Raw genomic sequence first — 23,908 nt, 5'->3', positions numbered from 1 at the left:
TTTTTATGTAATCTGTAAGATTATTTCAGGAATCTCGGACCATCAGCTTTATCACAAAGAATGAGAAGTGAATTACTGAGAAGGGATAAATATCTCCAGTCAGTAGTGTAAGTAACAAAGCATGGCACAGTCAAATATTTAGATTTTTATTTAGATGAATATTAAACACATCAGATCTGATTGGACTGTTACCAAAATTTTTTTCCTGTTTGTTACTATATTATTGTAATTTTTAAGATAAATTGGCAAGTTTTCCTTGCATAGTTTCTAATGATATTGTAGATAAAATAGTTGCTAATTTTCAGTTTTTTGATGTTTCACGAAAAAAGTTTTAAGGCTTACAGGATTAGGCCCTCCTTTACTTACAGATTATCAGAGCAGTTTTTCAATAATTTTTGTTCCTAAGTACCAAATACCGTGTGGTAAAATAGTACCAAATATTTCACATTATACGAAAATCTGAACTGTTGCCCTTTATCCTGGCTCATAAGGTCACAAAATATTTAGAAACTGTTGAACTTTGTATGAAACTGACTAAATCCGAGTTTTATTTCTAAAAAAATTGAGTTTTCTGCTGTTGTTAGGTGCTGCAGCGCCATCTTGTGGTGAAAATAAGACAACATCTCTCCTAATAAGCCCAGCAAGTCATAGTTTATGAGCAGTAATCTTATAAACTATGTTTATCCTGAAATGCAATGACCTTCAGATGTCTAGTTGGCTGGATGTCCTGCCGCGCACATGAAAATAAATAAATACAACTTCACAGGAAGCCGTCTGTTTAGCATTTTATTTTCACATACAAAACTCAAACCCCCATAAGTTACAATTTATACATACAACAGAGAAGATGTGTAACATACTGCTGAGGCAGAATAAATATTTGACGTTGAAACAGCCTGATTTTAAAACACGTCCAGTTTATACAGTCTTTTTGGACACATCAGTAATTCATGAGTAAAAGAAAAAACGCTCTGCTTTCCCTCCAAAGGGAAGAATAAAACAATCCAGGGGCAAAACAAACGGGTAATGACCTGTCAGGAAAAAATAATGTAGATTCTTGACCTCTGTGTTTAGAAAAGAAGCTCAGTGACTGCTTCTGCTTACAGTTTCATAACACACTCCGTCACTTCAGCCGAAGCACTCTTAGATCACAGAGGGGAACAACTCCTTCATTAGTGCATCTCCAAGCAAAGAAGCAGGAGGCAAGACAAAAAAAGCTGCAGCTACGGATTTGAGATCAAAACAAAACGAATGTAATTACCACTTTACCATTTTCAGATTATGTAAATAATTTGTGACCTGAAATGTAAGACTACTTAATTATTTTCCTGTAACTTTTAGGTTGTAATGTGACCCATCAGATTTAACATAAAGCTCAAAGGATCCAAATCATCCTCCTTGCGGGACTGAAAATCCAAAACCCAGAGAGATAATTCAACTTCCTTCAAACAAGCTGCACAGATTGACTCAGTCTTAGTAACAAAAACACTATATCCAATTGTGAATTAGACAGTGACAATGATCTGAAGCAGAGAAAAAACAGCTTTCAAATAGTCAAGCTAGCATGGGCCAGCTAGCAGCATCAAGATCAACCAATGTTTTAAAAGTTCAACACTTACATCCTTCATCTGGTTTAAAGTTTTCTTAATGTGATTCACAGGTGCTGCCCTTCCTCCACCTGTTGTTGCAAATGCTGGTCAGCTGGCTGAAAGAAAGCTACTTTGCATAAATCATGCTCAAGACACCATTTTTAAAACTACCACTGGGAAGCTGTGAAAGTCTTCCAGTGCCACTAATTAACCAGTTAAGTTTAGCTTGTTATACTTTATAAAGAGAAGAAATGCAAGATGGTGTCCCATTTGGCCCAAAGAACACTAGAAAACTAGTGTTCAAAACCATAAATAAATATTTAAGGTAATATTAATATAGTTAAAGTTACAAGATTTTACCAGTGAAAATAGTTGCTGTTGCTAAACTGCTCAGATCTCAAAGAAAACTGGAATCTAATAGAAAAGTGCATCTGTAATAAATCATGTGAAACATTAAATGCGTGTATTAATACCGTGATAATATGGAAGTGTTTGCCCAGAGGATCTCATGCCTGGTTTAGAGTCGGGCCTGCTAACCAGAACCGCTTCGCTTTTCAGCGGACACAAAGCTCTTTAAACTCTTCTTGCTTAAATTTGAGAATGAAAGCGTGCGACATCATCCGCTGTGACTGTTGTGCGTGACAACAGCTGCTCAACAAGATTGGCAGCATAAAAAAAAAACCCACTAAGCCAATCTGATGACCGTTTAAATCCATGAGAAACTAAACTTTCGTGCTGCTCCATTAATATTCCATAAATATAGTTAAAAATAGATTTGTCCATGTGGTGTGCTTGGTTTTTAAATCTGTGGCACACAGTTGAATTAGTCAGTGAGAAATCAGATCAGGACTCATCATCCTGTCTCTGCGCGCCAATCACGTGAGGGTTGAACTGAGTGACGATGATGGTGATGTCATCACGGTACATGCGAGCCAGCTCCTCAGGCAGCGACAGCATCTTGGACAGCCGCTCGTGGTCCACCGTGCCAAACTCGTTGTTTCCCACCGCGTGCCGCATCAGGTGCGTCGCTGAGTTCTGGTCCTCGAATGCGGAGGACATGCGGGCCTTCCGCTCCTCGAGCAGACCCTGCATCTGTCCCAGAGTGACTTTGTAGCCTCCGACTTTAAGTGGCTGGCGCTGGTGAACCCCAGTTAAATACTCGCCGACGATGCGGATCACTTCCTGCCGGTGGAGCGTCTCCCAGAGGCCGTCTGAGCCGATTACCTGCAGACAGAGGAGGGCGATGCTCAGAAACATTTCGATCTTACGTAAAGAACAAACTTTAATCTCTCAACTTCCACTTATTCCTGCTCTATTCAAATCTCGCTTACAGTCTGGGCTTTCTCCCATTTACTTGGATTCCCTGTCGTAGTTTTCCTACCAGGCCAATCAGAGAATAGAAATTGTGAACGACCACATCAATTTTCTGCGCCGTTTTAGAATTGGAGTCTACCTGTAGTTTTAACAATGGCAGCGGAGGAAGTAAACAAAGCAGTTCAGTCTGTGCTGGCCACGCTTTCAAACATTGAATTAACATTAACATCCGCTCAGCACTTCTCTCTGTACTGTAGTACCGTCTTTAGCAGTATAATGCACCGTCAAACTGGCACATTACATGCATGACGGACAACCATTACTGATTGGGTAAAATGTAAAACTTCAGAGTCCAGATTCTCTGTAGGAATAGAGAACAAGGATCTGGTCTCTTTTTACTCGGCTAGTTCCATCTAAGAGTGAAAAACTACTTTTCACAAAAACAGTTTGAAATGTTCTTTACAAATCAGTTAAATTAAAAGAAAATCTGCAGCACATAAAACAGCAATGAACCCAGACTCTTAGAAAGAGCTTTCTAAAATTTACACTCAACCCTTTTATGTAAAGAGAGCAAAAAGATCACCCTTTCAATCTGGAAAAAAGATTTACAAACATGTTTTGGAGGACAGACATGGCGTACTTAATGAAAATAGTAGTAAAAACATCAGAATAAAGAGCCTATTCATCAAACCTGAGAACTAATTAGCTCTTAGACATGGGAGGTGAAGGAAGAAGCCGCCATTAGTCACTGCAGTATATACCATCTAAAAGACGAGACAAAAGACCCCAGCGTGGTTTTCTTTCATTGTACTAAATGTCAAGGATCTCTCGGTCAGTGCCAACATTTCTGATTTATTCAGTAGTTTGACAAGATGGAGGGAAAAGTGAGATAATTGGATATTATTTTAAAGGGAAGACCAAGCAGAATATCGCTGCACATTGAAAACAAACAAGAACTTTTTGACAACTTGTGGTTACTAATTGATTCATTGTATAGAAGAAATTGGCACAGTCTGCAGATTTTTCATTGAACCACAAATTATTAGAAATACATAAAAAAGACTAATAAATAATTAAATTACTTCAAATAAGAAAATAAACATTTAATTGTCTAAAATGAGATAACACAGCATTCCTTTGGTGAATGCTTGATCATTTGTAGCAAAGGATGCTGCTGCAGCCAAAAAATACTTCAAATATATGAGAGGATTTTTTTTTTTCTTACAGAATTTAAGCCAGCTGAAGCTAAAGCTTTGGCATTTAAGGAGTTCTGGGTAGAATATATTCACAGATAAAGCAGGTCCTAATATTAAATGCAAAATGTTAATATTTTGTACAGTTTTGGCTTAATTACTGCTCTGAGTGAGCTGTTCCTTCAGAAAATGACCTTCCTTAGAGTTTGTATATTTCAATTAATGATGACTCGATTACTAAAGTAGTTGACGAGTATTTCAATAATTGAATCATCACAATTAATTGTTTTAGCCCGATGTGTAAATAAATAAAATAATCATCATTGAGGAGAGGAATGTTACCTTCCTACATTGTAGATGTTCTTATTCAACTGAATTAAATAAAACTTTAGCTGTGGCAACAACTGAAATTCTCTCAGACATTTAAAGAACTCTTCATTCATGCGACAGAATGCATGAAAGAATACATGGATGAATGATTGAAGAACTAAATTAACTTACTATTGGATACATACATGAATAAATAAATAAATCCATGAAGGTACTAAGCTGTTGCATGAACAAATTAAATGAACAGCATTTGTCGGCGTTCCTCTCTTACCAGGAAGCGGTCCTTTGGCCGCAGCCTGTGGTACGTGATCTCCGGCTCGGCGGTCAGGTAGGGCGGCGTGTGGTAGTTGGGAGGGATGAACTTGGTGTGCTCATTCTCATGGAGCTGATCGGGTCCAGACTCCAGAACGCGCTTCTGCAGATCGATGCTCCACTTGAACTTCACGTCCCCGAAGGCGCGGAACGGCATGAGCAGGCCCAGCAGCCGGTCCTGATGCAGAGGAAGACGGAGAGAGGCAGAAGTTCAGACTGACTTGTTTTTTAGTTTTTTAACCACAGGCGGATTGGTTAAAATCACTACCTGACGAATAACAGTCTTCCTCTCAGAGTGAGGATGCTCGCTTCGTATCCGAGCGACCTCGCTGTCGTTCTGGGCGTTGTGGTCGTTGGACAGTGTGTGAGCACTGAATGAACCATCCTCCTCCTGCACCCCCAACACGGCCCGGGCATCCCCAGCATTGGCTATATAGCTTTCAAGATAAAAATGGGGGAGGCAGGAGTTTAGATATTAGCTTCATAAAAACAACTGGAACTTTTTGTCACAATGTGCTGCTGGACATTTATTCTCCATACAGATCTGGTCCATCGATGTGCGCCACGCAGGCTGTAGCTCCAGAAAATGCCACTCTCAGAACCCAGTAGTGCAGAAACGCACTTGCGTCTCCAACCTGTAAGAGAGAAATCACACACAGATGGTAAGCACCTTAGCCAGTTTATATCACATGAAGTGACATCTGAACTCATTTCTGGTCTACCAAAGTTTAAATCCGGATCATTCCTAACATTGGCGGCCTGGACTGACGCATGTCCTCAAGAGCTCTTACTGATGGAAACATTTCTCAGATTTGACAGTCCAGATAAATGACATGACCTGCAATTCGACTCTATAATAACTGCTCATGGACACCTTAAACAGCAGAACAGGAAATGGGTCAGCTCATGTTGTTGCTAGGAGGAATGCATCAAAGTTTTTTACTTAAAAAAAGAAAGATTTGTATGAAAACCCCAGACTGTTCTCACCTGAGCTTCCAGAGAAATGTCGTTGTCCAGCCTCTTGAAGGCATTCAGTAAGGCCTCTCGGGTGTCTGGAACATCGCCAGGGCTAAAGAATGAAAGATATATAAAGACAGATTGTCTGAAAAAGAGGAACCAAAAATCTCCAGATCGAACAATAACTGACCAATCTAGACAGATTGGTCAGTGATACTGAGGTCACAAAGAGTAAAATAAGAAACCAGAAAGTCCTGTTTGAAATATTTCACATGACAACAATCACTGATGAGAAAGACCAAATGATAAATTAACATGCATTGGACATTACAACCACACATTTAAATTTATTTTGAAGAAGAATACATGGGTTTCAATTCTTATTTTATAAGTTGGTGGGCATTTGTATTTACCCCCTCTGACTCAGTTCTTTGGCTGCAGCTGCAAGTCTTTTTTTGAGGGCATTTCCTGGCAAGCAGATCTGAAAACTCATTCAAGAAAATATGGCAAAACTGTACAACCTACCAAGAGACGGCAGCCACCTAAACTGCAATGAAAGTATTAATCAGAGAAACTGTCAAGAGACCCATGGTGACTCTGAAGGGGCTACTGAGATCCATCCAGCATTTTTTCCATTACTTGAGTTCAAAATTTAAAACTCACTTTATATTTCCTCTTTGCACACAGAGGGATATTTTTCTGATTTTTATCTGTTAATTTGAATGGTTATGGCTACCAGCTAATGAAGATCCCAATATTAAAAAGAAAAGAGGATTTTGAATGTTATATTATGGCTCATATAATATTACTGATGATTTGACATCGTCCATAAGGAGGGTAAACCCCAACAGGTCAGCACGAAAACTTGACCAACAGGTCAAGTTTTCGTGCTGACCTGTTTGAAATTTTTGTTTCAATGGAAAATTTTAAACAGAAATTAAACAGAACTTGATTAATTAGTGAACTAAATTACATTTTTGATTATTTTTACTATAATGAGATGCAACTACATAGTTGAAAAGCTTCAACTTAATTGGGAAGATGTTTTGAGTGAAAACAACAAGATGTTTTAGTTCATGTGTTAAATTTTTGTCCACATACTGTGATGAATTTCTCATACCGGCCCAAACCTCGTTAACGTCTGAAAATTGAAGCTCACAGATGCTCTTCCTTCAAACACCAAAATAAAAACTCTAGACATTAAAATCTGGATCAGACAAACACCAATAGGAATGGGGTGTAAGGTTGTTACCTTTAGTACTGACTCTGGGGGTATAAATACAAATGCACTCCACACTTCTAAGATTTTTATTAGTCTATCCAATATACTCCCAAATTAAATGAACTGATGTTTCTGCTTGCATTATAATCAAATGTGGAAATATAATTATTCTTGTGGACATGTCTTATTTAAAATACTGTTCTTACCAGGATGAAATAGTTTAACTTAATGTAGTATTGCTATACTGTGTGTTTCTCACCTGGTTAGGTCAATTAGCTCCTGCCAGTAGGTTCTCAGGCTGTTGAAGTAGAGGCTCTGAGCCTCCCGGGTGAAGTAGTCATTGGGATGTTTGTGCCACTGCAGGATGGGACTGAGCGCTCGGCCGGCCTCCACTGAAGCCTCCAGCTCACACAGAGTGTCATGGGGGAGCAGTGAGACTGCTATGTAGTAAAACAGCCTCTCACTCAGCGCCTGCAGAGAAACATTATGAGATTATGATAACATACACTGCTGCCGATAAAACAAATGTCTTGGAAAGTCTCTAGATGTTTTCTCTATGCCTAAAAATAGCCTAATGAAGTCTGATATTACTGTTTGACCAATGCCTCAAAAAACAAAGAAATGAATTAAATCCCCAAAGAGTGAACAGATCACCTGAGCACAGGCGCAACCAGCGTGTCCATCAAACACGCCCAGGAGCATTCCTCGTGTCTGCAGGCAAGTCGCCGCGCTCCGCCGGTCCTCTATGGGAGCGTTGGCCGGAAGCTGGTTGCTTTCAAAACCCATCACAGATGACACATTTTTACCGTCGAACTCTGGCACCTGCAACCGGATGATGAAAACAAACAACAGGATGAGAATCTAAACAAACAAATGATGAATCAGGAACTCTGTGCATGATCCGCACCGACCTTGAAGCTGTACTCGTTGGCTTTCAGGATGGAGTTGACCTGTGGGGGCGTCAGGATGTAGTTGTGAAGCGCTGAGGACGTCTGGTAGGACCTTCCTGCCGGGTGTATCTGCCATGTTTGGGACGGACCTCTAAGGGCAGGCAGGAAACCGAGGTGGGACTGGTGGTGTTGGCATGGTAACAGATTGGAGGCAAAGGCCTTGGCACGGGGCAAACCCCTGAGTAGTTGGGATGTAACAGGCATCGCTGACCATGCAGCACCGGTAATCAAAGCACCACCGATGTGCACACACCTGAAGAAGAAGCACACTAAGAGCTCAGATGTACGGATGGTGAACAGCGCATTCTCTGTTCGCACCATTAAGCAAACACTATGCAAACAAGTAGACTTATTCTCATAAGGTTAAGTCATTCTGAATCTGAAATCCAAAAATCTCCAACACACTGAAGACCAAATTATTATATCTAGAGATGAGGATTTACATGGCCAATGTCAACTTATAGTTTAGTTTTTGGTCTGATCTGCAATGGAAAATAGCTAATTTGTTCACTACTAATTATATGGTTTCCAATCTTTGCTTCACATCAGCTGTTAAACCCAAACCATGCTGCAGCCAGATCAAATCAGATTAATGGCTTGAAAAGGTTGTTGATTAACTACTTTTATTTTTCCTGGTCACTGGCACTCCTATGTGGAAAAAATTTAATAGGGATAATAATTACTGCTAATACAGCTCAAAATATTTCCTTAAAGCATGCACACTTCCCTGTTCAAAACTATCTAGAGGAAAATCTTACATGTGATATGACAAATTTGATATACAGGAAAGGACAAAGAGATCTTATGTATGCAGTTAGAGGATGTTTTTGGTGAAACTTAACTGATTGATCTATTTATTTTCAATGAAAATACAGCTTAGTTATCTATTTCTGTCACCTATGGTGGATAATAAAGAGTGCTTTAGTCTTAATTAGAGGGTAGGTATTAGACCACGTAAGTCTGCACTCATAGTTAGAGACAGATGGTTATCTTTACAAGAAAGCTTCACTCATTTTGGTTCTCCACCATGACTGTCTGCATTTTAAGCAAATGGAATATTTTAGAAAACAGTCAAATTTGTATTTTTCCTAAAGTAGCAAAAAGTGTAGTAAAGTCATTTTCCACAAGTAGCAGCGGGGCAACCTGTTGAACTCTATGCCTCATACAACTGGAGGAAACTTTGTCATCGCATTAAAAGGAAAAGCTATATAACAGAAATAGCAGTTTGGAACTGTAACCAATATAAGGAGGAAGTCTTATATTAAAAACTACAATATGTCTTTTTGCAATGAAATGTAAAATTTGCAATAGAGGAGCAGTATTAGTTTGAGTAGCAGCTCTGCAGACCTCTGCAAATATAGGTCAGAACTGGTGCACAGAGAGTTAAAAATAACTGAGTACTGGCATTTGTTCCTCTGATAGTTATGACTGCTGCTGGCCAGGAAACCGAGTCCTGACCGTGACTCTTCAAATAACCTGCTCCAATTTACTGATTTTAATATATCTGCAGCTTCTGAAGCCACCCTCGTCTCCTTACGACTGGTTATTTCTATTTAAACCTGGAGCATTTTAGTCGTTTCTGCTACATCAGTCTTTCACAGGGTGACCCTGATGTGAACAAATATACCTATTAACCATCCAGAAATAATAATTTTTAAAAAACTGTGACCCAAACAGACCAGAAGACTCGTCTCATCTCCGAGCTTTAAAAGTTGTTAACATAATTAGCTTCTCTAAGCTAATTACAAACCAGGTACAGGACGCAGTTAGCCAACATGATATAAGCAACAGCAGTAGCATACGGAGACATGGAGTGAATTAAAAATGTTTAAATAGACTTACAGTTTAAAACTCAAGTCAGTCGTGAAGGTAAAGCATCCAGATTCAGACTAGTGTAGCTAGCTCTGGGTTACACCCACAAGCCGTCGATAGAAATTGCTAGTTAAACATTCCAGGTACACCAAAGTATACTTTATAAAAGTCCGTTTGTGGAGAAGGGGACAAAACAGAACAAAATGTGCTCTTACCCTATCCGACAGATGTGAAGTAGGTATTTAAGTTCATGACTCGAACCCAACCCCTTCGGTTTGTGTTACTCCAAAGCGCCACACCTCATGCTGAAACCTGATTGGTTGAGCCTTAACCTACGCAGTGACGTCAACTCTCCCGTGCACGCAACGTGTCAAAAACAATAGAAAGCTGAATATTCCAGTCCAAGAAGTGATACTGACATGTTAAATGGATGTATTACAGACAGTGACATACCTCAAGTTTGTAAGTTGGATGATAATGGCTCATAGCTTACGAAAAACCTAAATTTAATATTACCAACAAAAAAAAAGTTTTTTAAGAGAAATTTCAGTATTTGTTTTCACTAACTTTGAATTCTGGAACCAAATCAAATACTGTAAATTTGTAATGGAAATTAACCCAGAATTATCTGAGTTGCTACATTTAATAAAATGTGTCACACCTCTCCCTTTCAAAAACACTTAATTGAAAATATTTGTCTTACAAAATGTTTGTAAGATAAATTAATTTTGACATACTCAGCAAAGTGACAGTAAACTGTTTTAGTTAATAGGTTTGATTGACAAAGGTACAAGTAATACAAATGTATAAATAAATCACCATGCAAACAAACAGTAGAAATTTTAAATTATTGCAAATCTCTTTAAGATAAGATTAGGAAATAGTTTAATAGGAGTTATTTTGTTATTTATTTCCATATTTTAATGCTACAAAACAAAATAAAAAGAAAGGAGAGAAAAAAAGCTATAAAAAAACAGAAGATACTACATATTTGGCTTTCACAGTGACAACATTTTATTATGTCCTATAAGTGGCTATTGAGGTTAAATAAAAATAATTATATTTAAATGTTCATATCTTTGTTATGTAACGAAGAAAAGAAAAATGAAAACAAGAAAGAAAGAAATAAGGAAAGAAAGAGACAAAGAGGAAGAAAGAAAGAAAGAACTTTACCATAAAAACAAAACTCCAGTCAGATCTCATATAAAACAATTTAATCATTAAAAAAGCATACAAATATTTCCAAAAAGACAACATTTGCGTCAAATTCAGCAGTGAACAGATTATTTTAACGAGAACAGAACAAGTGAGCAGTAAACATGTTTGCCACCGAAAACAGACCCTGAGGTCTATATCAGAAACCTTTGATCCACCAGCGTTTTGTTGGCAAGGTTCCTTCTCCCAAGAGTTTTGCGGATGAAGCGGAATATCTGCAATAAATAAATTTTTGGTTTAATGTACATTTTTACTTTGGTGAAGGTAACACACTACAAATACATTAACACCAACCATTTGCTGTAGGTATGTGAGAACAGCTGCTAGCACAAAGTTCTGAGATCCAAGGTCAACAACACAGAAGAATAAAATGTCAAAGATCAGCAGCGTGGCCTCATTTCCATAAAAGAGGACATTACTGAAGGAGTGGGCTTCATCTGTAGAGAGGAGAGCAGTGGTATATTATAAATGCACACATCCAAAGATCTGTAAACAACAAAACAAGGAGAGTTTTTTACCACTGTAAAAGTAGCTTTTATCAGCCGGTTCCATAAACTCCATCCCTATGACTCGCTCCAACATCAGCTTTTCCTTCACCATGTAGTCCATGTCAGGATTGCCCTAAGTCAACAATCCAGCATGAGAAAACAAAGATTTGCATCAAATAAACTTGCAGTATCTACAAAACAAACAACGGAATCAGATTAGATGTGATCCAAGGTTACATTCTCACAGACTGAGCTAATTTCTGGATGTTTGTACTAACATGGTCAATAACGGATCCCAGGAAGTGGTTCATGGTGTTGTACGCTCTGAACTGTAGATCTGACAGATTGGCTGTAGATGCATCCATCAACCGTGACGGCCTGTTCCTCTGGAGTGAAAGAGGAACAGTTCAAAGATTTTTAGTTTTTATTTTATATCAAAGAATAAGGGTGATAGAGGTGATCACATACCCTGCTAAGAGAATCTTGTATTCTTTCATACTGCTGCCTCAGACGGTTGGTGACCGACACCTGAAAGGTCTGAATGTCAGAGTTGGGAACCAAACCCCGCTGACCACACAGTGACTCCTACAGGCACAAGAAGAGAAATACAGCAGCAGCCATAAGTGTTGAACAATCTGAAGTTTTTTTTTTTTTTCATATTTTGTGATATGATAATCACACAAAATTTCTATTTAGAATTAGGGATTAATGTGGAAGACCATCACAAAGTAGTAAGTCATGTTCACCAATGTTCTGTAAATGATAAGAGGCCTTCACAGTACAGCTGCATTTACACATTTATAATATATTTACTAACTTCAGATTTCATTAAGACATGTAAACGTAGAAGAGGTTGAATACAAATGTAAATCCACATTTTTCAGATTTGCATTTGCTAATAAAATAGCTGAAAACCAAATGTTTCCTTTTTTCATCTACTTCACATTGACACATTACTTAATTTTGTAGTGCTTGAGCAACAAAACTTAAAAAGGTTAGAGGGGTAATAATACTTTCACAAGTCTTTATTATATTGTTTGATTCTATGAAACCATATTATCTTTAATATCGTAAACAGTCTGAAGTGCATAATGATGTCCGATAACAGTTTCAAGGATTCCAAGAAGACCTGGTTTCTTGGAAGCAACTTCATTTGAAATGTGGGACTTCTGCAAAGTAGGGCTGAAACGATTCCTTGAATGATTCGAGTACCTCGATTATTAAAATTCCTTGAGGAAAATTTACCTGCTTCAAAGCTTCGTTGATTTATGTTTTATTATTTAGAGCACCGTGTCCCGGCCGGAACATTATTTGCAATAGGCGTAGCTCTGACTTTTGTATGCAAATGTTAACGGCATAACGTCCAATTTTCAAGTTTGGCCCATGGGGATTTTATTGATGGATGATAATGCCCGGGTTTTCATCGTTTTTGGGGAGGACCAATAAGCATCCTTAAAATGACTGGCGTGATGCCCGGAGTACGGCAGCCTTTCTCCTCCGGGAGCTGCTGGTTCAAAGCGAACGGCGGGAAGAGCGCTGCGGGAGTATTTATACAGGTGAGCAGATAGACTGAGCACGGGAGGCTCAGTCTATCTGCTCGTTTGCTCACCTTACCCCCCCAAACAGAAAGCTGGAGCATAGACATTTTTTATAAGCGTATTTGTGAGCCTGCCTCTTTATTATTAAATTGAATAGAATTTCAGATCTTTGTATTACTTTTCTTCAGGTTAACTTAGAAAGTGAGCTATTATTGTTACAGGTTAGTTTTCTAAACTCCATAAAGGTAACTGTTAGGGATGCTCAAAAATGAAAAACTGGACTGATATTGATATCAGATAGTAACACTGGTGTTATGCTAAATTTATCAGTTTTATTTTATAATTTTTTTTACCCGACTACTCGATTAATCGTAAGAATAATCGATAGATTACTCGATTACTAAAATATTCATTTACAACAGCCCTACTGCAAAGCACTGCAAATAAAAATGAAAGATGACAAGGTTCACTGTTGTTGTACATACACGTTCTCTCTTCAGGTTATTGCTCATTTCCTCCATGTTTGTGTCTGCGTGTCCATGCACTGAGCGTCCATGGATGTAGTAACCAAAACAACGATTGAAGAACAGCAGCACAGAGACCTACGCGGAATAACAGATGAAGCCCTTTTATTATTACTATTAATATTATTAAATTATTACTGACTGTGAAGAAAAAAACAGGAGCTACTACTTACATTACTGACAGAGCAGAGATCCACAAACTGGCGAATTTTGTCCTCCACAAAGTGTTCATAAAATACAGTGAAGAATATCACCTACAGGCACATGCAACTGTCGGTTATTACAGCTAAAACACAAAACCTCAATAATTAATAATGAAATGGTGGCCATTTACCTGCAGCAGGGCAATACAGAGCCAAAGTGTGGCGGTAAGGCCGTAGCGCAGAATCAGGCTGTAAGGAGGGGTGTACGCCTCTGGGGAGCGCTGTAACGTTGACCAAGGGTCTCTCAAAGCTAGGTTGGAGAAATTCAGCACCTTAACACAAGATGGCGAAATAGCGATAAGGAAAACAGACATGTACTATCAGAATCCTTCAAACAGAACATGTAGGGTGAGATGTACTTCGAGAAAGAAGAGCACAGCCATGGTCTGAAAAGTTGGGCTGATCTTGCGAATGGTCTGGAGCTTGTTCCACTCGTTTGCCACAAAGTAGGTCCTCCAGATGCTGACTGGGGAGGGGTCACGTTTACTGTCCCCATGAGCTAAAACAACAGGACAAAAGCTCAACTGAAGAAAAATACTGAATAACTAGCTTAAAGAGTGAGAACAGAATAACTGTGTTGGTACCTTGCACTGTCCTGTTCCCTTTGCTTCGTGGTCTCTCCCAGTCTATAAGAAATATATCGACTGACACCTGCATATACAGCTTGTGTAGAAACTGGACAGCCTGGATGCAAATGCACAAAACATCACACTTTTATATACTATTATGTACACAATATGATTTGTTTAAAAGACAGATTCCTCTTTTAAGCTTAGGATTTAGATATGAATCCTATGACACTGGATGGCTGAATGGAAATACAAATAACCTGGAAACTACTAAAAATTGTATTACAGATTACAGAGTGATCTGACCTTGAGAGCAAAGGCACAACCAATGTACATCACAAACTGCTCCTCTTGAGAGGGGAGTGGAAGCAGCACAGAAACAAACTGTTGAGCCTGTAGACACACAGAGGCAGTTTGTCTGATAAGAGCTGCAAAAACAACCAGAGTTGAATTTGTTTTACAAACAAAGCTAGTCATGAAAGAACACAGAGTAAAAAATAACTTGCCTTTAGTGTCTAAAGAATGCAGAAATGGAAAGCAAGAAGGATAAAAAATCATGCAAAGAGTGGAAGTTCAATTTGTGGAAATTATTGTCAAAAACAGGCTGGTGAAACTAATGACAGAGACGAACGCAACAGTACAAATTTGAATGAAACTGAGTGAATAACAAAAAATATTAATATTTCTTATGACCCACCTTATAAAATATGAGCCAGTAAAGGCCAGTTCCCACCGTGACGATAAAGAAAACATTGGCCAGGTCACCGGAGTAAAACAACAGAAACTTCAGCATCGTCTGGAGAACACAGAGACCAGAAACACATGAACGCCTGGCGGTCATTTTTTACAGCGCTTCAAAGACGGCGATGTACCTCCAGATCAATGATGGGGGAAGCAATCCTCCTCTTCCAGCTGACTGTCTTCAGGAGAGAGTAGAGTACGGCCAACCCGCCCAAGATGCCAAGAGCAGTCTGTGTGACCCAAGGGTGACTATTTTTCAGTTACATACACAGATTTGTTGCCATGGTTTCAGCCCAACTTGTACTCACATCTGTCTTTGTATGAGCCTCTGTCTGATCCATCTCATAATCCATAGCAAAGGTTATCTACAAACACACACATTAGAGCATTAATTCACAAACTTTCCAGCTTGTGACCCACAAAGTAAAAATGTAACAGGGTCATGACCCCAACTCTCGGCTGAGCAAACAAGTATTTTTACAGTCAGTTAAAACGTGGTGCCGTGACAACAAAGTCGGCATCAAAAGACGACATTTTGGCCAAAATGTTTTTTTATTGTTTGTAGAATTTCTATAATGTTTATGCTTTCTCATCATAATTTTTGGTTTTAGGTTAATTTCTGAAAAAGACAAGACCCCAGACTTAAATATCTGTGACCCCAAAAACTATAAACTTTAGCCTAATGTAGACAGAGTTCAGGTACAATGCTTGAAGTTAATCCATTAATTGTGAGGATCAAACCAAGTTAAAGGACTCTTTGAACCAAAGTCCTTTTCCTTGTGGTAAATGGTGAAACATTGAAAAATGTGTCTTACAGTGGCCTAAAAGTAAAGAAACAAAACCTGTGTTTTAAGACATTAAGACATGTCAAGTTTTTGAATATGTATCTGTCTTCTGTACACTGCAGATATGGTGAGAGGACATATCAGTGTCTGGTGGAAAATTTTCATTATAGGTTGAATATATCATTTTATTAATCTGACGGTCATGTTTTTATTTTAATGCTTATGAACTTTTCCCAAATAAAACTGTTTATGCTACACATCCAAGGTTAGATGTTGTTTGGCAGGAGGCAGACTGTCTCTCCAGTGTTTGGGGTTCCTTGTCCTTGGTATAAAAAACCATGGTGACTGTCAGAGCTTTCACTCTGACCTGTTTATGAGTGTCTGGCCTTGCAGACTCATATCAAGTGCACAGTATTAACAACCCTGACTGAAAGATTTTAATCTAACAGTGCTGGGTAATGATCTTTTTCCACAGCTGTTTGATTTTTATTCAAAAACTGTCTTGGTTATTAATTAGAAAATATGCTAGATTGCCCAGCAGTTGAAGCCACTCCGACATTTAGCATTTGAAAGCAAGTGAATCTTTATCAAAGCAGACCAAGACTGATTACGTTGCTCATTACTGTGACATCTGAGTGAAGTGTGGCTCTGGTAAATGTGTGTGGTATTTAAATTTGTCGCTATTGCCATCAAGCTTTGTACATGTTCAAAAGAACTGTTGCAGCCCGTCTTAGCTGTAGGAGCTAGGTATGCTGCAGCATTCAGTGGCATAGTGATACAAGTACAGCTAAAAAATAGAATATTGTGATAAATTACTGTAGAGGAATTCAACCTGAGGCGCAAAAAAGGTGTAATGGAAACCCAGTGGCTTTGATAGAAATCATCTGGATTTTTTTGTACAGTAAAAAGTAAGAATGTGCAACATAGCAATGTACTCACAGGCACAGTTTGAGTACTGATGTCGGTGATGAGAACATCTGTGTAAGTCAAAGTCATCAGAGGGGGAAAAATGAGCCCCTCTTGATTTCGAGGAACGAGTTGAAACCTACCAGAGGTTTGAAACACGTCAGTACATTGTACATTTCTCCATTTTTATTTCCATTTTAACCATGACAACATTAAATATTACCTTATTTTGACACTGGTGGCAACGCGAATGACTTTAGGGGAGGATGTTATGCTCTTCTCTCTTCCACTCAAAGTGTCCACAAGAAACATTCGGCGAGTCAGATACCAGTTTCTCATACTATCTGTATAAAAAAATAGAAACATATATTGAAATTATCCAAACATTCATTTAGAAGGAAATTGTATGCTTTAATTAATACAATCTCACCCTGATTGATGAATCCTCCATTGTACTGTTGGTTTTCGACCAGCGTTGGCAGGGGGAGAAGTTTCCTGTTCTCTTCTCCTCCCAGGTCCATGTAAACGTCGTAGAACAACGGTTCGGGATGGGAATCCAGCAGATCCGCCACTGAAAGGTCACACTGAACGTACACCAGAACACATTCAAAAACTGCTTAGAATCTAACTTTTCACAGAATATAGGTTTGTTGTCATTCTGTAAAGTAAATTAAGTTGAAGGCACTCACACTTTCTTGGTAAGCGGTTCCAAAGCTGAAGGCTGCTGCCTGTTTGGCGGCTAATCCTGGACAAAGCTACAAGAGAGGGAAGGAAGAATTGTTGGAGGTTTATGAAGTCTTCACAAGCTGTTCAAATTACATATGGTGAGTACCAATGCTCCTTGAACTTTTGCACATTTTGTCAAAACTTCAACTTATTTTATACAATTTATGACCGACTGAGACAAAGTAGTTCATGGAACACGGTCTTTGAGAACTGAACATGTAGTGAGCGTTTATTTCCAGAAACATTTCACTCTAAAACCCATAAATAAAATTCACTGTAACCAGCTGACTTTAGGAGAACAGCTGTTCAGCGAAGACCTCAGATGTTTGTTAGAAAACATTAGCGAACAAACAGCATTGTGAAAAGTAAGGGAGAGTCTGTTGACAGGACAGTGGTTCGTTGTGCGCTATGCAAATCTGACCTTTGATGAAGAGTGGCAAGATATTGAAAGAGAGCAAGAATTTCTCTTTGCACTTTGCTAATAGCGACAATGTTGTCAGAATCTCTCATTCCAGTCTGGTTGAGCTTAAATTATTTTTCCAAAAATAACAGGCAGATATGCAAACATCATGGGAACATACCTGAAAGACTTGTAGAGGTAATTTCAGGTATGAAATGAACATACGCATACAGCACATTTAAATTTGTATTTGAATAAACATTTTCATGAGGGATTCATCTATGTAAAAGTAATTTGTCCTGGCACTTTTACAAGAAAAAGGTTCCATTGAAAAAACATCCTATGGTCTGGACACACACATCTGATCTGATTATTTTCTCGGCAGTGCAGAAGTCTGAATTAAAAGAGATGATCTAAGCCACAAATCTTATTTGCTGGCAGCCTAAGTGTCTTGATCACAGACAACTTAAAATGTTACCTGCAGGTTGCTTCCTCCGACCTTCTCCCACCTCAGGAACTCCCCCCTGACATTATAGACAGCAGCAAGCAGCTGAATGTTGGTGTTCTGACAAAAATAACAAAATTTACATTTAAAGTTTTATTTAAATATCTGTAATGAAGAAGACGCACTATTGATGTATATTTTTTTATTCGCTTATTGTTTAATGTCAACATGTTTTACCTGATTTCTTCCTCTGAAGCTGAAGACCGTGGGAACAGGATCTGTTTGAAGCACGCGACTAGCCAGCCCGGGTTCGTCTCCATAGAAAAGCCACGGGAGATTAACTCTCCTAGAGAAGAAACAATCAAAGCTGCTGGTGTCTGCTCTGGGCTCAGACTGGAAAAATCTGTTTGAAATGTATGAAAATGCTAAAACTGAAAAAATAAAAAATAAATCAAACAGGATTACCAATAAGCAATTTCTTGAACTGAGCTCAGAGCAGCTTTTGATTTGTAAACGGTGTTAAAAAGACCACAAGCATCAGTAGAGGAACCGGTGATGGAGTGCATGCTCAACACACACATGTTGCCAAGAGCCTGGCATGCTGTCAGGTTGGAGTAGTCCTGCAAGGAGAACATCAGATGTTTATGCAGAGGAGCTAATCCTTCATCTCAACAATCATTGTTTGAATCTTTGTTAAAAAATATAAGTGTGTTTTCATTACGAGGCACGCAGCTGAGGAGGAGTAGAGATTTTCCACAAACCAGGCCGACTGAATGCTGAATTTCTAATACAAAAGGTAAAAATGAATCAGAGTGGATAACAATCTGCTAAATGTAACAACAACTGAGAAACCAAGAGCCGAGGATTCCTACCAACTGAGCATAGTTGACACTGGGATTCACATTAGTGGAAAGGACTCCTGGACGGAAACACAATCCTCCTTCCTGGAAAAAAACAAAGCAAACTAGTGACACATTCCCTTCTGACTGCTGAACATGAGCCAAGTTGTTTGAATATGTTAAGAGAGAGACATGATTGAACTCACTTGAAAATTAGGAGCCGCACACACGCAGGAGGTGTTAGTGAAGGTAGACATACATCTCTCACACCTAGAAGACAATTTGAAAATGTATAGATAATTTAGCCATGAGGTACGCAAATCCCACGATTAAATGATTAAGATACAGAGCCTTAAAAGCACATTTTGAATTTTTGTCATGTTGCATCATATTCCTTTTCCACCTCATTACTTTGTGCTCAGTGTAACTATTTGAAGTCAAACATACTCAAAAGTTTTCACAAGACATTTTAAGAAAAAACTGGAGCTCTTTAGAGACAGCATGTTGCCAGCGTGGGGGATTTATTCAGCAGGACAAAAGATGCAGTGAGATTCACTGCATTAAGGTGCTCCAGACTAGATAAATCCCAATTCACGTACGGGTCATTTACCTGTCTCCATTGGTGTTTGATACAGACAAAGCAGGGCTTTTGTTGCTGCACGCTTCACATCTGGCATTTTTCAGAGGATTTCCATTGATATCCCTTTCCACTAGAAAAACAAACAAAAAAGTCATGAACTCCTGTCCTTACATAAAAACATATAACATTCAACTCCCTCTTCATTCCTATTACTACTGCAAATCAAACCAAAAAGTAAATAACTCACCCAGGATATAGCCTGATAAGCACTGACATTTTCCCTCATTACTGAGGCTGTTTGGACAGCGAATGCACTCGAAGCCATCTTGTGTTACTGCCTGTACGCAAACACAGTAATTCACCAAAAAGTCAGTCTTCTATTGAGAACAGATGATAAATCTGTATTGGACACAGCTGCAGGACTTTCATATTACTGAAACAAGAAGATATTGAAGAAAAATTGAACATACGGGACTGTCTGTAGGACACTGCTCACAAGAAATGGATATTTTATCATTGAAGACATTTAAGGTTCTGTAGCCAGTCTGGCAAATGCAGCTCAGTCCTGCAAAACAAAGGAAAATCAGATGAGTAGTAGTGAGTAGAGCTGAACAATATGTTACGACTAAGTGTTAATGGCAATATCAGTGTGTGCAATATTCTCATTGCAAAGAACTGATTGGTGTGCAATAATTGTTGGCTATCTCCAAATGTTTAGATGTTCACAGCGGACACAAATGACACTGCTAAAAATGCCAAAGGTCAAAGAGTGTCAAGTTAAATCAGCAAATCCTACACTTTTGAATGTGTTCACCATCTCCACCCAACTGGCACGCACCTCGCAAAGAATCAAGCACACCCATCCCTTTCACTGCTCAAACTCAGCAGCCAAATCTATAAGGTAGCCTGGCACACCTGTGCTCACACAATGATCTCTCTTCAGACAAAGAACATCAACTGAAAGCTTCCTCAGACAGCACTGGCAGGAAATGGACATTATTCAAAGTTTACATGATTCAGATTGAATTCAGAAGACCAAAACAGATTTATTGTTTGATGCAATGTTTTCCACGTGTTTGGAAACAGATTAATTGCACTGTTTGGCATATAGTTTATTTATTCATTCACTGTTAACTTACAAGTAAATTATTAAATCACTACTTGAGAAATTGAAGTTAAAATGAACTCATTGTTATCTGTAACTACTATCTCTTCTGTTTGTAGGTTTCCAACTTAGTCATGTGACAACTCATGTTGCTTTCATATGCTGCTGATGAGATTCATCAAAAGAAAAGAAAAAGATGAATAAAAGATGTCATTGAGATAAGTTGTCCCTGCGTCTCTTTGGAGCAAGAAAGCCTTCTTCAAGTCTGGGCAAAAGCTGAGGTGGAGACTTGACCGAGAGTGATGAAAGTACAGATGAGAAAGAAAAGAATGAGGAAAATGGGAATATATGGCAAATGATCGCAATATTTAGTAAAATCAAAAACTATACGTTTAACATTAATAAAAAGAAGTAGGATCAGTGAAGAATAATTAACACGATAGTAGGAGTACAGCACAACTTAAACATCTGTTAAAAATGTATTCATTGTTATATTTTGAAATGCATATTGCAGAGTTAGGGAAAAAAAACATGAATCCAGTTCAGCTCTAATAATGACAGCCATTATGAAAAATGGCAAAATGATGAGTCACTTTTCCTCTGCTTATTATCTCTTGCACCAGAGACCATCTGCTGACAGTTCCTCCTTTTCCCATAAGCCTCCTTCACAGTTACCTCCTCTTAGCACTCTCCTCATCTCCACCCTGTTTCAACACTTGATGTCTCAACAGCAGATTATTATACAACACCCTGTTACATTAGTGATCATACACTCACACCATTTTTTATATCGTTTTCAAAGTATAATCATAAATCACAACTCATTTAACTGCAACTTCTCAATAATTAGCACCTCTGATTGAATAACTAAGGAATCATTTTTCACTTTAATTAAAAAAACTTATGATCGTCATGATCATAGGTTTTATTTAATGCAGGCACACTTCTGGAAAAGAAAACAAGATTAATTTATTATTTTCAATCAAAAATCATACATGCTTTTTGCTCTGAGCCTTCAAGCCTATTCTTTTACTCAGTGCTGTACTTTTATGCATGAAAGTGAGGAATGATTTCACTTGTTTTGGCAGTATAACAACCTTTAATGCTTTTATTCCAGCATTTGTAGAAAAAAGAGCATACCAGTGAAAAACTGATATGCTCAAATACCAAATACTCTCCCGTGTCCCTCCAGAACACACTGGAGAGACTACACCCTTATGGCTTGAAACTGCTTTAAGACAGTTAACATTATCACTTTTTCTCTTTTATTGGCAGCCCTAGAAAAGAAGATGGAGTCAATCTTTAGATGTCAGAAACCAAAGTCTAATTTATTTTTGACCACATATAAAGTTGTACAGCGCTGGATGCTTTCACATAATGCTAAAGGGAAGAACAAAGTAATCAGAGTACAATAGATATTTTTCTTCTTGGGCATGTATGCTCCAAACAATAGGCTGGACTTAAACACACACTGCAGCCTAACTGGTAATATGTTAATACTGTGAGCAGGCCAGCCTCTGGACATGTGACTTTGTTGGGATGTGATACAAACGTGTGTTTGTGTTGATTCAGGTGTGAAGCTAAACGGAACAGACCTACTGATAGGAGAAGACCTTGAAAGTGCTCTGCTTCTCAGCTCCAAGAATATTGTGTTAACATAAACAGAGCTCACATAGAGTTCCAAGATGACAAAGAGACAACAACTGTGTGAATACAAAAGAAATGGTTTGAAACCCCTTAAAACTTACAAAATGTTAAATAAACCAAACTGTGTGTGTCAGTTCACACACGGCTAATAACTAGTGAATGACTAATATAAGTTTGGTGATAAAAAATAAGTCAGTTCTAACAAGACAACCCAGAAGGAGCAGGAAAGAGTTACAGGAGGGGGGAGTTTATCTTGAAATCCTTCCTTTTCTGATGCACTTTATGTACTTTTATAACATTTTTCTGTTTTATTTTCTACTTCTGTAATTTCAAAGTGATGCATTCATATTTCTTCTTTTCATAGCTTTTTCAGATTCTTTATTAAACTACGTACATTCACTGTGTAACTTCTAGTAATTTCAATTTTAACATCATAATATTCCAACACCAAAACAGTGGAATTACTTTGTTGCACTGATTAATTTAACTTTTAACTCTTTATAAATATTGTTTTTATTTTAACATACAGTAAGTCTTCCAATGTTTCTGAAAATCTACAGCTCAGGTTTTTCATTTATTCTGGTTCTGCTATCTAGTAAGACTGCACTGTATATTTCCAACAGATTCAATTAGATGACTCATTCATTCACAGTTCATTTTCGGAGTAAATGAAATGTGTTCATTTTTGAAATATTTTTGCAAAGACACACCAAAACGCCCCAATCAAGACCTTCCTCTTATATCGTGCAAACAAACAACAATAAAATGAACAATAACTAATCATCATCAAGATGCTTGAAACCTAAAGTCTTTCAACCTTTAGTAAATATGGATGGACAAAGAAGATTCAAATTAAAAGTATATCCAAAACTTAAATTTTTTTCTACAAAAAACTATTAATTTTATTCCAACTACATAGCAATACAAACCTTTTCACACTAACACAGGCAGATATTGCTGCGTCTGCTGTTTAAAAGATTTACCCTTAACAGTGTCAAAAACATTTATTCCATGTTTTACTTTTTTCCCCTCAAAACATGAATCAACAGGAAGCTAACAGCGTTTAGCTTCACATAATTGGCTCTCTGATTATTAGATGACACACGCCAACATACATTTCAAATTACTCTACATTCAAGTATAAATAGTAAAATATGTATTATTATAGGTTGGTGTCGCAGCCCGAAATCAGCTTAAGACGTGTATTATGATGATAAAAACCGACCTGTAGAGCTCTGGCGCTGATTTGAACCACATCTGGAGCAAGACACACTTGATATGTCGAAGAATTCGTCTACGCCGCAATCTGAAGGCGCTTTAAACGGAATGATAAACTGCTGGCAGTCAATTAGATTTATATATAACAAAAGTGAAAAATATGGGAGAACTCTGTGTCTGCTAATAAACAGTAGCGTCCCCGTCGCCATGGTAAACAACAGTCCTCCTTTTTTTTTTTTTTTACCCACAATCCTTCACTCAGCCTGGTGATGGGATTTTAGAGTCTTTTTAGAGATCCGA

At 38.2% G+C, this 23,908-nt stretch overlaps 2 protein-coding genes across 3 annotated transcripts; both read right to left on the bottom strand.

The window, feature by feature from the left end:
* Positions 1-772: 772 nt before the first annotated feature.
* pdp1 (pyruvate dehyrogenase phosphatase catalytic subunit 1) lies at positions 773-9,978 on the bottom strand. 2 transcript variants are annotated; one of them, XM_005810568.2, is made up of 9 exons: positions 9,710-9,978; positions 7,829-8,120; positions 7,572-7,739; positions 7,177-7,388; positions 5,726-5,807; positions 5,279-5,373; positions 5,007-5,175; positions 4,698-4,916; positions 773-2,813 (listed from the first exon to the last, which is right to left on the bottom strand). In XM_005810568.2, the coding sequence occupies exons 2-9, from the start codon at positions 8,069-8,071 to the stop codon at positions 2,433-2,435; spliced, it is 1,569 nt and encodes a 522-aa protein (XP_005810625.1). In that variant the 5' UTR covers positions 8,072-8,120; positions 9,710-9,978; the 3' UTR covers positions 773-2,432. The 2 variants fall into 2 exon arrangements, with proteins under 2 accessions (XP_005810625.1, XP_023187199.1); XM_023331431.1 differs by having other exon boundaries at positions 9,895-9,978.
* A 900-nt stretch (positions 9,979-10,878) lies between these two features.
* Positions 10,879-23,836, bottom strand: tmem67 (transmembrane protein 67). The gene is made up of 28 exons (XM_023330758.1): positions 23,616-23,836; positions 20,109-20,203; positions 19,886-19,976; positions 19,669-19,768; positions 19,265-19,328; positions 19,092-19,163; positions 18,941-19,003; positions 18,685-18,839; positions 18,457-18,565; positions 18,253-18,339; positions 17,338-17,403; positions 17,079-17,232; positions 16,872-16,992; positions 16,682-16,787; positions 15,266-15,322; positions 15,089-15,187; positions 14,914-15,012; positions 14,523-14,609; positions 14,232-14,331; positions 14,007-14,146; positions 13,779-13,919; positions 13,618-13,698; positions 13,406-13,522; positions 11,851-11,967; positions 11,661-11,768; positions 11,413-11,515; positions 11,189-11,331; positions 10,879-11,109 (listed from the first exon to the last, which is right to left on the bottom strand). The coding sequence occupies exons 1-28, from the start codon at positions 23,815-23,817 to the stop codon at positions 11,029-11,031; spliced, it is 2,958 nt and encodes a 985-aa protein (XP_023186526.1). The 5' UTR covers positions 23,818-23,836; the 3' UTR covers positions 10,879-11,028.
* Between the last annotated feature and the right edge of the window lie 72 nt (positions 23,837-23,908).

Source organism: Xiphophorus maculatus, chromosome 3 (assembly GCF_002775205.1).
Source record: "Xiphophorus maculatus strain JP 163 A chromosome 3, X_maculatus-5.0-male, whole genome shotgun sequence".
NCBI lineage: Eukaryota > Metazoa > Chordata > Actinopteri > Cyprinodontiformes > Poeciliidae > Xiphophorus > Xiphophorus maculatus.
This window is presented reverse-complemented; position numbering and strand designations above follow the sequence as displayed.